The 16,095-nt window shown below is 36.6% G+C and overlaps 1 protein-coding gene across 16 annotated transcripts in view; it reads right to left on the minus strand.

The window, feature by feature from the left end:
- Positions 1 to 16,095, minus strand: part of KLHL32 (kelch like family member 32) — a 124,315-nt gene that overhangs the window by 91,655 nt on the left and 16,565 nt on the right. For 8 of the 16 annotated variants that reach the window (XM_080586470.1, XM_080586475.1, XM_080586481.1 and 5 more), the window contains 2 exons: positions 4,193 to 4,281; positions 1,088 to 1,268 (listed from right to left, as the gene is read on the minus strand). In XM_080586470.1, the coding sequence (XP_080442596.1) occupies positions 1,088 to 1,268; positions 4,193 to 4,215 (204 nt within the window). In that variant the 5' untranslated portion in view covers positions 4,216 to 4,281. Of the gene's footprint in view, positions 1 to 1,087; positions 1,269 to 1,465; positions 1,533 to 1,613; positions 4,135 to 4,192; positions 4,282 to 5,163; positions 5,307 to 16,095 lie in introns of those variants that run through there. The other 8 variants (XM_080586469.1, XM_080586473.1, XM_080586472.1 and 5 more) reach the window with 5 other exon arrangements.

Consider the following 16,095-nt stretch of genomic DNA (forward strand, 5'->3'; position numbering starts at 1 on the left):
AAAAATGAGCAATCAATTGGCTTAAAGTCACCACGATAAAAATAATATCAAGGTAACAATATTTCTTTCTTAAGTATATAGAATAATTTACTCAATTCTGACCAAAAAAAAAAAAAAAGAGACAACTCCAAAGGAGATGAAAATTATGCTCAAATAATTAGGGATACTGAAAAGTTGCTATACACTGTATTACTATTCTAACAGAACAGAAAGGTCACCATAATGGTGCTTGTAGCAATACAATTACATTGTAGGCAAAATATTAAATAAACCTGCTTTGTTACAGAAAACAGACCTTTAAATTAATTTCAGCTTTAGTCTCCAAATATCAACAGAATGACTCACACTTTAAAAAAACAACACCAGTCAACTAAAGAGCTACAGACAGTCCAACATTTTGAAGAGATATACTGTGATGAAGGTTGGTAGCTTTGCCTCTTACAAAAAAAAAATAATGTTTTTTCTATTAGAAATCTCAATTTTTCAACTACTCCACCTTTATCATGTGGGTTCAATTTTCCATGCTGAGCATCTGATTTAGTCAGGTTTCGCAAAAAATATTTTAACCTTTACATTTCAGGAACATTTGCTTCTGAAAACAAGCTTTATTACACTCAAAACATTACTACAGGCTCTGAGAGGAGAATAAAATTACCAGTCCTCTTTGAGAATAACTGTTTACATTCCTATAAAAATTCACTCTCAAGCTGATTTAAATTTATTTATCAAGCTGATTTATATTTATTAAGATTTAAATTTCCTTTCTCTAAATGCCCAAATTCTTAAAAAAATAAAAAAAAAGAAAGAAACTTCATCATGGGAAAAAAAAAAAAAGACTAAATTATTAATAATGTTAAAAAGGACTTAATTATGTCCTTGATATTTCTATTTGCATTTCTTTCCTATCGTAGGTATGTGGATATTTAAAGTTGTATACTCTACCAGATATGCATTAATACTGAATTTTCCTCCAGGCTCAAATTTACAGTTTATTCAGTATGGTGTGGATAACCATTCTCCCTTCTACACTTGGAGTAACTTTCAATATTATTGTAAGAAAAGAAAAAAAATAAATCTTTGGACTTACTCGGAAGTAGTCACTACAGGCTGCCAGGACTGCCTTATGCGCATGGAATTTCTGCTCTTCAGCAATAAGGGTGATATCACAAAGTATGCCATCACTTCTTTGCTGGTTCAGGGCTGCCAGGACAGCATCGTTATGGGAGCTCGACTGACAAAGCCTCTGACCTGTCAGCATTTCCTGAACGCTGAGAGGAAAAATGGAAAAGATTTTATCAATAAATGTAGGAAACAAGTAGATTCTATCAGCAATATAGAACAACTTTTTCTAAGGTTGTTCGACAAATCTTGGAAAGTCGTGAACCATATCATGCAAAAACTTTTCATGGTACATCCATCACAAGAAAAGCTCAGTCTAACAGTATTATGAAATCTGATTACATACTCAGATTCAAAAATCTCAGCTGTTCTCATTTTCATTTGCTTCTGGATCTCAGCGGGACTCACAGAATTAACTCAAAATCATTGTAGAGCTAAATGAGAAGAACAAAGCCCTAGGTCAACGGAGTGACAGAAAAACAACTCTTGAGTACCTCAAATCGATGCATTAGTGGAAAGGAGGACGCATCTGTGTAACCAGCCCTACTCAAAAGAATGAAGACTCTTGGTCTCAGGTGGCCTGTTTAAGCCTGATACTGGACTACTGAAAGTTTTCAGACGATTTAAGGTCATTCACATTTATGAAGCCTTTTTCACACTCAGGCCTTCCACCGCCTCCAAATATCTCCTTGCATGAATGCAGGACTTCTGTCATCCGGCCTAGGATTGTCTGATTTTGGCTTCCTTAGAAATCAGACAAGAGGAGAGGGAATATAACTGCAGATACATTTTTATGTGCAAACCCAGTCATAAATAAATACAAATAGAAACAAACCAAAAAAATCTGCAAAGCCTCTTTGGGATGAAACAATGCAGTTCATCTGAAATCTGTGAGACTTCACCAACTCATATTGCCTGAGAATCTAGGTCTTTATAGAAGATGAATTTACAGAGAGTCATTCATGAATAAATCAAAGGGAAGGTATAAAAAAAGAAATTTGATTACAAGATAAATAAGCTCTCATCTTTCCACTAAAATCACACAGTTAACTACATATGCAAGCTATGGCGGCAGCTGTGTGGCTGCTATATTCTTCATTCCCATCAACACTCGCTTTCTGTACGATATATCCCACTCCCACGCTTCGGGCTTCTGCAAACTAACGCAGACTTGCCTTGCACACCATTTGCTTTAATCTTATCTTTGAAAAAAAGACAAAAGCTAAGGTGTTATTTCTGGAAGAAGGATGGCTAAAATAGATTTACACATTACACACACAGGAGAACAGCCTGTATCTGAATTCCAACACCTTCTCTAATTGTTTAGGTTTCACATGTGGACACACCCTACATTTCAAAATAATTCATTCAAATGAAACTTTGTCCTCAATTCTTCCATTTGTGGAACCCCAACGAAATTCTAATGGATAATTGACAAGAAATCTAACTTGTTAAAATAAAATGTAACTGTGATTGTGAAAATGTAATTATTGCTAACAATTTTTCCCTTCTGCAACTTTTATAGCAGGGTGACTGAATCAAATGGATGCATTGTTTTTGGCAAGCAATGTTACTAGTTCAACTTGCTGTATTAAAAAAAAAAAATGGAGAAGAAGAGAAACTCTTTCTGCAGTCTTCATCAGCAACAATAAAGAATCTTTAATCAATGGTAAGCTATCAGTTTTGTTACTGATTCTCACAGAACTGAAGAATACAGTGAAGTCTGCACAACCAGGTTTTCCCCTTCCGTATTAACTGGAAGAACTTTTTCTTCCTAAGGGAATTGAGGATATAATAAAATTGGAAGATTAACTGTGCAAATATTATAACCTAATTATATCTACAGGTGGTGTCTCTTTACTTCTTTTTATAATTAGTCTCTCTCTCAATGTTGTGAATTGTTTCTTCATTCCTCTTACTTTTCTCACAATCATCTGGAAGTTAATGCATCTCATGTTGTAGATAAGGACTATTTCACTCAGTAGGAAACAGTTTGAAAAGACAAGGCACAAGGGTAATTTTTGTGTGGAAATTATATATACATTAATACCTGCATGGTTTTAAATTCAGTTCAATCCTAATCCTTTTTCCAGTTGAATGACTGAAGTTAAAAATCAATTGCCTGTATCCCTTCTGTTAATAATGTATGAAGAATGTATACACATGCAAGGTAATTTAACTGTAATTTATAAGTGAAAATGCATCAATTCACTAAACATTACATGGCCACATTGTATTGATGCTGTGAGTACTCAACAGCTACAAAATGCAAGGATTTCCTGATTCTCTCCTGCTGCAGAGGCATGCCAGGGAAAAGGTAACAGAAGTGGAACGGTAGAATACCCTAATAATATCAGGCAGACCTCTGAGATCCCAGATCAGCCCAAAAATGTTAACTACTCTGCAAAATAGAGCAGCAGTTGAACCTACCAGCATATCAGACTAGCGCAAGGTTGTGCAGAAAAGCAACTAGACGAATACATTCTATTGAGTATTTTTCCCTCAAAATGCTCCCAGAAATTACTTAAATCATAAATATCAACTCTCTGATGAGACAACAGGCAATACAAATAAATAAATGAGAAAAGATAGATTGGTAAGTATATATGGGTGACTAAGACTCTGTAAGAGGGAAAGAGACAGAATGTGAGATTCTGGAAGGCTGAAAGATGAATTTGGAGAGAATGCTTGAAATGGCTTCAAAAAACTGGAAGAGTAACGTATGTCTTGAATATATGAACAGTAAAAACATCAAAAATCAACAGGCACTAACAGCTACATAAATGTAAAACGGCAGTTGTTTCCACAATCAAAAATTCCAAGTATAGACAAGACCATAAACAAGATAACATATGAAGAGACTGAGACCCAAACCAATCCCCAGCATGCTTCTCTTTGCTTTCTAGTTGCCATTTGCCTCCAGCAATCTCTTGCAGATTATAACATGGATATGAATTAAATAATGACTAATGAACAAAAACATTAATTTCACATTTTACTATCTGCTAATTAATGCTTTGCTAAACATCACACTAAATGTGAACAACTTCCTACACTCTACCAAGTACTATACCTCAGGCACCTCTCAGATGGCATTTTTCAGTTTTGCTCTTCTGAATATCAAAGCTTATAATCCTGTAGAGAAAGCCGCAAGCATTCCAGCTAGAGAGAGAGAAAGGAGAGGCACATTAAAATTCAAAGCATACACAGCCTCAGCCTAAAAGATCAATACTTTTAGGAGATGCAATTCCAAAGCAACTTTTTTTCAATTTTATTGCAGAAAGAACATCATGTGGACTAGGTGCACGTGAAATTTTTTTGGCTAGACTGATTATAGTCTGAAAGTGGCCTTTCCTCTAGTCTTTCCTAGGAAGTCACATCCTACCACCTGAACTTCCTGCACCTGCTGCCTTTGAGGTATGTGTCCTTTCTGCAAACTCAGAATCAAGTATTATAAGTATTACCATAACAGGGCAGAAGAGGGGGGAGAGAAGAGACTTCCCAACAAAACAATTTTTAGAATAGGCCAGAAGCACTTACTGCTATTTGCCTACTTCCCTAAATATTAAACAGCTATGAAAATCTCACAGCACAATCTCACAGTCCTTTGTAGGGTCTAAGAAGCTTTGCCATTCAGCTAAACTAATGCTTTGACTATATTAATTTTCCCTAAAGACACAACTGGGAGGCATAAAGGAGGAAGAGGTATACTGTGTATATTCCAAAAGGCAGCTTCCACTTCCCCCATCATGACAACTCTTGATCAACTAATTAGTGCTTTGACCAAGTACCACCATCAACCTGAATATAAGCAAACCTGGCAAATACTAACAGTAAAGTACGGATGGACAGTATGATCAGACTTAATAAACTCTGTATTATTCCAAAAGGCAAAAATATTAAAATGACCGTATCAACTAATCTATGCTGCTTAATGACTACTGAAAGTTGCTTCTATGACAGAAAGGGTAAAGGATGTTGTAACAGAGAATTATTCCCCCAAGTTGTCAAACCATTACAGATATCACACTGGTCTCCCAGTACCTGAATAATGTGACGTTTTCATCTCTCCCAGTTGCCATGCATGGTCTGTAAAATCAGTCATCTTTAATAAAAACTTTGTCTGCTTTCCAGTTACAACGATGCCCTATTCCAGGTGCTATCAGGGGTGTCTACTGAAATCAATACTGAAACACCACAAACACATTTAGGAAGTATTACTAATCAAACAAAGTACAAATAATCCAGTTCTTTACTTATGGTAATTTGTCCTCAGTTTTGTCCTTTAATCTTACATAGACTGGCAGCTTTACTTTGAAAGCCACTACAATGACTTCAGGGAGACCCCGTAAGAGATGCATGAAGGCAGAATTAATCCATTAGCCATTCCCCAGGTAACAAACAAACAACCTGCGAGAAAGGAACATTAATCCCATTCCTATTCTCCTGAATTACAATTCTTCATTATACAGACAAAATTGCAGTTCCTACTTGCCAGAGAGGCCCAGTGATGTCTGCCTTTCTGCAAGTGCTGTCAACTGCTCCACAGCAGCAGAAGAAACAAGTAATATCATGCAAGAGTTATAAATAGAGGTTGACAACTTTGTTCAGATGGATTTTCTTGAAGACAATAGACACAACATTCTCAAGAATTCTCTGCAGACTTCGAGTCCTTACGGCAAGCCACAGAAGAGTAACAGCCACTTGTCTGGAACACAAGTCCTATGAAGAGTAGCTGAGGGAACTGGGGTTGTTTACTCTGGAGAAGAGAAGGCTCAGGGGAGACCTCATTGCTCTCTGCAACTGCCTGAAAGGAAGCTGTGGGAGCTGGGGGTCGGCCTCTTCTCACAGATAACTAGTGATAGGACTAGAGGGAATGGCCTCAAGTTGCACCAGGGGAGGTTCAGGTTGGAAATGAGGAGACATTTCTTCTCAGAAAGAGCAGTCAGGCATTGGAACGGGTTGCCCAGGGAAGTGGTGGCATCACCATCTCAGAGGGTGTTCAAGGAAAGGTTGGACTTGGCGCTTAGGGACATGGTTTAGTGGGTGACATTGGTGGTAGGGTGATGGTTGGACCAGACAATCTTGGAGGTCTTTTCCAACCTTAATGATTCTATGATTCAGTTGAAATATAATTGTGTGTTTGGTTAGGTGTAACGTAGTTTTCCTCCATCTCATTCTCAAAAATAACCTGGTATAGGCACCTGCAATATTAACTACATCCTGAACAGCTGAAGTATCCACAGAAAGAACTCAAGGAAAACAGTGTTGGATGGCAAAATTTTAACTGATATAACAGGCAGTACAATCAACACATGATATTTCAACTTCATATATCAGGTATAAAAGAAAAATAGGTTTGAATATAATAGTTAAAAGAAAGGTACACTACTTCATCTGCTTATTTGAACAATATTTGCATCATTTGATGCAATTCACAGACAATTAAGTATTCATTACAATAGAGAAATTTGAGAATCGGAATGTCTTCAGGTTTTTTTTCCTTTTCCCTAAAGCCTATATGCTGAGCAAGAGGGTGAGTTCATCAAGAACTGCCAACAGCTCTGTTGGATACTTAGTAATTTGGCTCACACAGTGCTTCTCAGCAATCATGGAATCATAGAATCAGTAAGGCTTTGGGCAACCTGGTCTGGTGGGAGGTGTCCCTGCCCATGGCAGGGGGATAGAACCCCCTTGGGTTGGAATGTGCCTTCCAACCCAAACCATTCTATGATTCTGTGAAATAAGTAATATATATATATTATAATAATAATAATAATATATAATATAAGTAATATAATAAGTAATATAATAATTAATATATATATACACACACACACAAAACACCTGCGTAAGAATAAAGAACATAGCTTATTGGTTTTCTAGCCACTGCCCAAGTCTAAAGCAATCCACCCTGACATCATGTCTGAAGAAAATTATTTCCTTCAGTCACAGGGGATCAGAACCTTATACTTTCTAAAGAATAGAGAAGGAAAAAAAAATAAAAAAAAAAATCAATGCTTCTTCTATGAGATCAAATTTCAGAAGAGAGAGAAAAAAAAAATCTCTCTCTAATGCTCCCAGACAACCTGATGACATTTTCAAGGGGGCCTTCAGCAAGGTTTGCCAAAAAGCATCTAGGATATGCTGCCTTGGTTTTCCACGTTGGTTGGTTGACTTGCTTTCATGGCACTCCACAATGAGATCCAGAGGCAGCACATCAGCCTAATTGGGCCCGTGAGGCTACTAAGTACTTTCTCTCAACTTCTGTCCCTCTTGTGATCTGAAGTCAGCATTAGAGAAACAGAGCCCAGTAAGATGTTAAACTTCTTGATAAAAAACACATCAAATTTCAGTAGGCCACCCTCCTTCCTACTCATTGTGGCACAGTAGGAACAAGCATTCATGTAATGATGAAATCCCCTGAAACAGCAGAGCTCAATTCACTTTATTTTTTATTAAGCTTGAGTAGAAAAATGGGAAATATGAATAGATCTTTCTTCTCCACCATCTCCAATTTGCCAATTTTTAAAGTTAAGATGTGTCCAACAGGCTTGATATAACTGGCAACTGCTAGAAATTCCTACAACAGCCAGGGCCTGGTAAGGGAGAAATTCAAGCTTACGTTGACATTTTCCAGAGATCTAAACTCTCTGGTCCACAAAAAAAAGCAGCGCTTCCACCTGTTGTATGGATATGCTTTGTCTTTTTTTATTTTTTCCCTGCTTCAAATAGCTGGATCCATCTTTTTTTTTTTTTTTTTTTTAAATGTAAACTAACTTTCACTGGTACATAAGGAAAGTCTTTGTGTTAGGATGCTTAAAACATACTATTGTCATTCCATTTAACTACTTCAAGTAATTAAATTGGTTTAAAAGATTAGTTTATAAATTTAAGGATAAGACTTTCAGTTTAAATGGAAAAACTTTAATTCTACCTAAATCCTTCTGTTCTAGTGAAATACTCCATTATGCTGGAAAGATTAACAAAAAAAATATAGGCCAAACAGAAAACACTCTCTGGATCCAAGGTTTGAGACACACCCTGAATTTGCCATAAAACAGTAGTTTTTTTGTTTTGTTTTTTCTTTGTTTTGTTTTTTTTTTTCTTTTTATTATTTCTGAGACAGTTACTTCTTCCAAGTCTATGTCAAGGATTAGTAACCACTGCTGCTATTATATTACACAACTAATTTTTATTTTGCTTCTTTTGCTTGTTCACAACCTAAAAGAGTGCAAATGTTTCAAGTCAGAAAACCTAGCAATGATCCAGTAAGTTTTGAAAGAATAGAATTTGGTGGGATGGGGGGTGTCAACCTGCAGTTTTTCATGAAAGCACAGTGTATGTAGGGATTTCAAAGATAAGCAGTTCAAAAGGAATCATACTGTCCAAGCAAATGAAAACGTGCAACCAATATATCAAAAAGCTGTTCTGTGGCAGCCTCAAGAAATGTCAGGCTTTCTATAGATTTTTCATCTTAGCCTTACGATGCATCAAAGTAAAAGGTAGTTTGACGCTCAGGAAATCCTGAAGCACTGTGCCATTCAGCTGCATCTGTAGCATATCGTCAGGCTATGCTTCTTCTCTAATCTAAATTAGCACTGTAGTTCAGGAGTTATTTGTTCAAAGATTATTTAAAAAAATAGTATTTATTTAAGCGCTATTTCCTACCTTAATTTAGTTGACTATAATATTGATTTGGAAATATTACATACGATGCAATGGGCATTTGGAGCAACATATGCGAGCAGACTGCTGAGAACCTCTGGAGATGTCTGCAAGTGGAATAAAGCAGCTATTGCTTCGCCCCGCCAAGGCAGCCCCTGTTGCTTCAGACAGACACACAGAGCAACAGAAAGACTGGCTTCTCTTTCCGGGAAGATCTAGGTTCTTCATCTCCTAACAAAGGATGAGGCAAGAAACTTTGGGAACTGTGGAGTCCTTTACACTAGGACCACTCAAGAAGGCCTTCACCTTTCAGTTTTTCACAAATAAAGTTGCTGATCTAATATTTATCACTAAACCAACAGAATGGCACTGCATTAGCTAAGCATTACTCTACCAAAAACTCCCATAGTGTGAAAAGCCCTCTAATTTTTTAGAAGAGAAAAGCCCCCTTGAATTTTTGCTTTGGAGAGGGCCACCCATTTTTTTTATTTCCACGCTGTCTAAAACAATACTGCCTATCAAAATTCTGTTTTAAACCATCAACCTTAACCAGTCAAACCAGCTAGCTAAACCCTAGAGATTAAAATGTTTACCCCAAAGCCATTTCACATATGTAGCTTGTAGGTTTTTTCCCTAAACAGAGGTTGTCCCCTGCCAGTAACCATTAAAACCTGCCAATTTGTAAACTTCCCCCTAAGTCTGTTTATTGTGAGGATTTTTTTTGTTGTTTTTGTGAGCACAGATGATGCATTTTTTCAGTTACCAATCTTTCATTTTGATACACTTAAGATTCTTAATTCTGACTCAAATTATGTTAGAAAATGACTCAACATTACCTTTATTACATTTGCAATGTGCCAAACTAAATTTGATAGAAACTTATGAGAATTCACCTACACAAACTAGTTAACAAGACTACAAATGCTCAATAAAGAATTCCTAAGTTGAAAATGCAAAATCTCTTATCTTCAATTAGTGACCTTCTTTCCCGAAGTCACTCCTTTTCCAAATGTGTATTTCAAGCATTGAAAAACAATCCCACTCAAAAGCACACTTCTTCACTTTAAGTTAGAAATAATAACAATGTAGATTAGGTGCGAAACAAACCAAAGGGATCGTAAATATCACATTACTCTTTCCTGCATAACAACAAAATTTTGAACCAAATAGGTATGGCGTGAAGGTAGAGCATTTGGACTCCATGAAATATTACTTTCCCTTTGACAACTTCAAATATCTGCTTTAAATTTGATCTTCATGCAATCTTAAACATCCTTATTTAAAAAGAAAACACAGCATTGGAAAAAAAAAATAACATCAGGAGTATACCACATCCATTTCCTTCGAGAATGACTTCATAGCACATCCTGAAGGAGGCTGCAACAGACTCAGAATAAGACCATTAAGATTTACCCACGGCAATTTTCTGTCCTAGTTTAGATCCTTACTCAGAGAGCTTCTAGATTTATCTTTAACGTACTCTGGTTTTCGTAAGTCAGAATAAATCATGCTTTTAAGCTTGACTGTCTCTCAGAAAAAGAATCGTCAAGTTCTATCAGAAACAAGATGCACATATAAGATGATTATTCACAAAGAATAAAGTACAGCATTATCTTCTAATTTTTTATCAGAACTCTGCTAAGTGAATTTGTGGAAATAGAACCCCTTGGAAACAAAGCAAAAAAGAAAGGTTAGTTGCAAACTTTCTCTTCTGAGTATGTTGAAAAACTTCTCCTGCTTGCCTGGGAGACATTACTTTTCCCCTTTAACATCTTTGAGAATTGAAATATTTTTTTTTCCATTCCATACAAACATTTTCAAGAAAGTCACAACTGTCAGGAAAGCTCTGCCACTGCCCCAGGCTGTCAGTGAAACCATAACTCAGACCAACTGCAAGTTTCTCGTCTGATTTAGTGCCTGCATACAGTGACTTCCAAGAGAAAGCATTTATAGTACAAAAAAGCAAAAAAAATACAACTAACCACCTCTAAGATTTAGTAGCAATTACAATACCAAGGGAGAAAAAAAAATAAAAAAATTGGATTTGTTGGAAAAACATGGGTCAGTCAAAACAATGCAAGAAAACATTCAACAAAATCAGTAAAGTAATCAAATAAGTAAAAACAGAAAAATCAAAACCTTATGCTCTTCTGATTAGCTACAAGCTATTTTCTTGTGCTATCTTCAGGCTACGAGCTACAGTCAATTAGAATTATTAATCTTGTTGTCTATCACCACCAAATTACAAAAATGACTTCACAAATCATTAAGATTTTAAACCACAGATACGAAATGAAACCACAGTGGTAAAGGACGTACAAGCAGAATCACAATTTCGTCCATATTCATGTGTGCTTTCTACATATTTTAATACATCAGTATTCAGAACACTTTCTGAAGAGGCAGTCAGACAAAAACAGATATTAAGTTTATGTCTGTCTGTGTAACTTTAGGCCTATTTTATATACACACTACCAGTTGAGCAAGAGGTGGAGGCATTCTGCTGATAAAGCCATATGCAGACAGGTAACTGAACACAGCAGCACACTACACAGGAACAAGGAAACTGTCCACAGTTCCACGGGAAACTAGGCATTTGGAGTTCAGTAAATTTCAATAAGTTGTTTTTTTCCAAGATGTATCTATATTGTTTAATAATTTTCATTTTAAAAATCAGTTTCATACAACTGTAATAACTGTAGCAGTCTGCATTATCAGCTTAGCTTTATAGAACCACTTACTACTGCTATCATTTAAGCTACAATACTGATTGTTTACCTGCCAAGAGGAGAAGGCCATTCCCTACAGTTGACCCATGTGTCATTATTAGAGAACTGTCAGGAGAACAGTATTATAATTTATCGTCTCACCTTTCTGAAACTCTGGCAACAAATACGTAAAGCTCTCTAAAAGTAAAGCATCTAAACCATACACTATGTCCACAGTCGTTATGAAGGCTCAGGGTGAAAGCTCTACAGCATTTTAGTTTTTATGCACACTGCTGCTGGCATGAACCTAACTCACTTTGCCAAAGTATAATTTCAAGATTTTTCCTGCAGAACTCAAGAAAGGAAAAGACAGGGTGGCCTAAGTCATTTGTAACTGAAGCTTCATTTTTAATTTCATTTGCATTAAGTTTCACTGGATTAAAAAATAAAAATAAAAAATAAAAAAGGGGGGGAAAGGGTTTTTTGTTACACATTGTTTCTGTTGTTGTTCTTTAAACCCAAGCATTTTTCTTCTGGAAAATTTGACAAGTTTGTAGCAAGATGTGGAAGACTTCCTTAAATGAGGTCAGAATGGTTTATACTGCAGAGTAACAGAAACTAAACTAGAGAGATCATAATTATTTCTACTGATAACTAGAGAAACTAATTCTGAAATGGACACACAAGAGCGAGGTGTGCTCTGAAATGCTGTCAACTTCATCAGTGACTCACTCGGATAAGCCTGAATTTTCAACTGTCACAGCCATCACGGTGCTTTTATTGAACACGGCAGTCATTCTTTTAGAGTAGTGAGAGTCACAAATATGTGGGCATGTTTTTGAAACCCCTTCAAATCTGCATATAGAAAATTTACATGTGAGAGAGGTATACAGTACAGCAGATAGTCTACAGTGAACTTTTGTATTTCAGACATAAGTAGTAAACGTTTTCTGCTTAGAAATAAAAAATGCTATAGTAAAGCATAAGTGATTGCTGGATAGAAGATGGCCTTGTGAGGTGACCAGTTATATGGCTGCATGCTACACCACCATGAGAAGATATATTAACTTAAAAACATTCCCAGTAAATTTGAATACTTATATATCTTTCTTTTATACTTATTTCAATAAAATGATGGAGAGTTTATACACCTCTCTTGGACTTATAAGACTCCTTCAACTTTTTTAAAAAAACAGCATTCATAAAATTTAAAATAAAAAGGCTATAAGTACCTAAGTAAACATGACTTTAAGAATGACCTTCAGTAGCCACAGGGTGGCAGAACTATACTTCAAGATAATCTATACCTCCAGGAGAGTGACCAGGATATTTCAAGGAGTCTTTCTTCCCCCCTCAAAGCATAACCACAATAGGACAAAATATTTGCTATGTGTTCAGTGTGTGCTTTCTACACTATGAATAAAAAAAGAACCTATTTTTATCTGAGTTTGAAGTTCTCGGTACATAAGAGTATGACCAATCAGCAATTTTCCAAATACAAGTATTGCAACAGCATAGTAATAAACTTCCATGTTTACATTTTGACAATTTAATCATGTCCTACAGTAACTGGTCACAAAATCACTATCAATTTTACCTATCATTCATTAAATTAGCATGACATCTTTCATATACATTAACAGTCCGAAGTAAACCTTTGTCATGTCTCTGTTGTAAGTCAGAAGGGTAGATAACTTCACCCACATCCATTCCCAGAAAGGAGGGAAAGTTTCATCAATATTAGCAAACTTAACAGTGCCAGTAATGGCTAAATGCTTAGTTCAGGAGTGAAGACTGGGAATACACAAGGAAAGACAAAGAGCCAAGGGCAGGAGTGGACTCAAACTTGCAAGTGACTCAAAATTGCAAGTGACCCAAACTTGCAAGTGACCAGAAAAAAAAACAACACAACACCATCACATTTCAAAGAAAGCAACCAAAAGAACCCATGTCCATTGAAACCCACCCCATCTAGATTTTAGAAGAGAAGACAAGATCTTCATGTTTTGCATCTTCGTTGTGGAGAAGTATCTGCAGAACAGCTGCCTGCACTTTCTGTTGACTATGGTGGATTATAATGGATAATGCCTAACAGTTCACTTAGCAGCAGAGCTCAGTGCTAATGGTTCCAGTTCGGCTGTTGTTCCATGTGGTCAGTACAGCTCTTCCAGATTTTTTTCTTCAACTTACCCTTTAAAAGCGTTAAGAATTTACATGTCCAAAAAGTTAAAGACAAAAAAGCTAACTGCTCCCGTGCCCAAACTGAGGTTGGATATGATTGTCTTACTACAGGAAAGGCACTGGGTATTTCTAATTCCAATATTTCCTAACACAGGAATGTTGGATTAAAAAAAAAAAAAGTAGATTTTTTTCATACGGTTTATGTTTGTATTAGAGAAGCCAACGAGGGGTAAAAACATGGAAAAAACACATATACAACCTTCCCTAACACTCTTTTTCCTAATGCTTAGGTTATATCAAAACTCCTGTAAGCCTGGTTAATGCCATTCCAGCATAAACTTGTATTACAGGGATGCCTGTATTACTGTTAAGCTGCAAACTGCTTTAAGAATAAAAGGAATTTTCACATGTAACTTTCAGTACTATTCACTTTTAATTGATTTACAATTTTAAGTAGGGGTGCCAGGACCCAAACTTAGCCAGAGCTTTGAAGTACATCCAATTAATCTAGACCTTTACCTTATAATGAACTCAGAGTGATTAAAAACACTTTTATATTGAAAAGACAGGTTTGAATGAAGTATTAGAAAATTTAATTGGAAAGAAAAAAAAGAAAATCCAAATCATAATGAGATAATGAGAATAAATAAGATTTACAGACAAACGTATTTCTGGCCATTGTGTTTGGGGGTGAAGAGAAGGGAGAGAATGGAAAGGGCTGCCTGACTCCAAACTTTTTATACATTGCCATGAAGAAAGCCCTAAGTGGTAAAGTATGCCTAGTCATCTCTGCTTTTTGGGAACTTTCTCCTTCAGATACGAATCCTAACAGGCATCTGTTCCCTGCTCCTTTCACAAGTCTCTTAGCCTTTCCCACGGCACTGAAAGTTTGCAGTTCCTTGCTGCAACTCTTTTCCTGTCAGCCCCATCTTCCAGGTGGAAGCTCTCCCTCCAGGATACTCAGATGTCCCAAGTAAGGAATAATCTTTCTTGCCACCATCTATCTGCCACTCCACACACTAATCAAATACTCTCTCTTCTGTGATGGGAAGTTATTTATTTATCCTCCACAGCATATGTCAGAAAGTTTTCCTCCAAAAGCTTTTTCTCCTCCACCTTGTAGTAGACTCTGTTCCAATTATTATGGCTTACTACTACATAGTATATATATGTCAGAAAGATATAATCTGATGGGACCTACAGGACAGACTGGCACCTGAATTTGTTTCTTTCTAGGAGAAAGAGACAGCTGTGAGATTTCTTCAAAGGATTCTTCCGGTATCAGTTATACATATATGAACATACTGACACTGTCATAGTTAAATAATCAGTGAGAACTAAAAATGCTCCTGTATGTTGAAATTCCATGCTTACCTTGAAGAAAGCTGTGAGATCTTGTCAGAGGGAATACAAGATAGCAGAGATGTATATATGCAATTTTCAATACTGGTTGCTGCATACCTGTCTCAAAATTGTGATCATGCAAAATCTGAACTTCTGAACCTGCACCACTACATCTTCAGTGGTAACTTCTTTTGGCACCTTTTCTTCAGGACTCTCACCATACCTGACCTATATCTTTTTTACTCCAAGCTTGCATTGAAACACCCAGAAATTTCATTCAGAAGTGCTGTAAGCACCGTGGTTGCAGACTAACAAAGCATTAAGCCTATGGCATTCTGGAAGGACACTGGTTTCCCTCACTACAATCCAGTACTTCTTATCCCCACGATGGATGGTTTCTCTCAGTCCTTCACCACTTTGATCTGCCTTCTGCAGATCAAGAAAGCATCTATTGTTTAGAGAAAATAGAATTTCCATTATCTACACTACCCTTTTAGTATAGACTACTTTATTTCTTATATTCACTGCCTGTAACATGTTTACACTGTGCCTGCTACATGTATAACCTTAACCAGCTAAGCTAGAAAAGAACACAGATAAATCTCATCTGGGATGGGAGAAATACTGCGGAAGGAGTCAGAGGAAGTTATGGCTCACAGATCTACCGGGAACACAAAGGAAACATCAGGCCACCCAACCTCTTAGCAAGAAAAAGAGCTGAATGACCTGCCCAAGCTGATGGTAGAGTTAGTACAGTCTTTCCCTCAAGGAATTCATCCAGAACTTCTACCTAGGTTTTGTACAAGACATCTAGACTTCATACTTGCATGTTTTATTGAAACAAAAGATTTCTTATTTTCCTCTTGTCCTCTGCTCAACGTACTTCCCAAGTCTAGTGAAGACACATTCTGTACTCCAGTTCAGCTACCTAGAAAATCTTCTGACACTGCCCACCATCATTAACACCCAGTGCCAATCCACATAAAAATTCCTCTCAGTGCAGAAACACACCAGGAAGGAGAGGAGGTGACAGGTAATATAACTGAAACAACTCATTTTGAGAATGCATGTGATG

Source organism: Anser brachyrhynchus (genome assembly GCF_964034855.1).
Source record: "Anser brachyrhynchus genome assembly, chromosome: 3".
Classification (NCBI taxonomy): Eukaryota; Metazoa; Chordata; class Aves; order Anseriformes; family Anatidae; genus Anser; species Anser brachyrhynchus.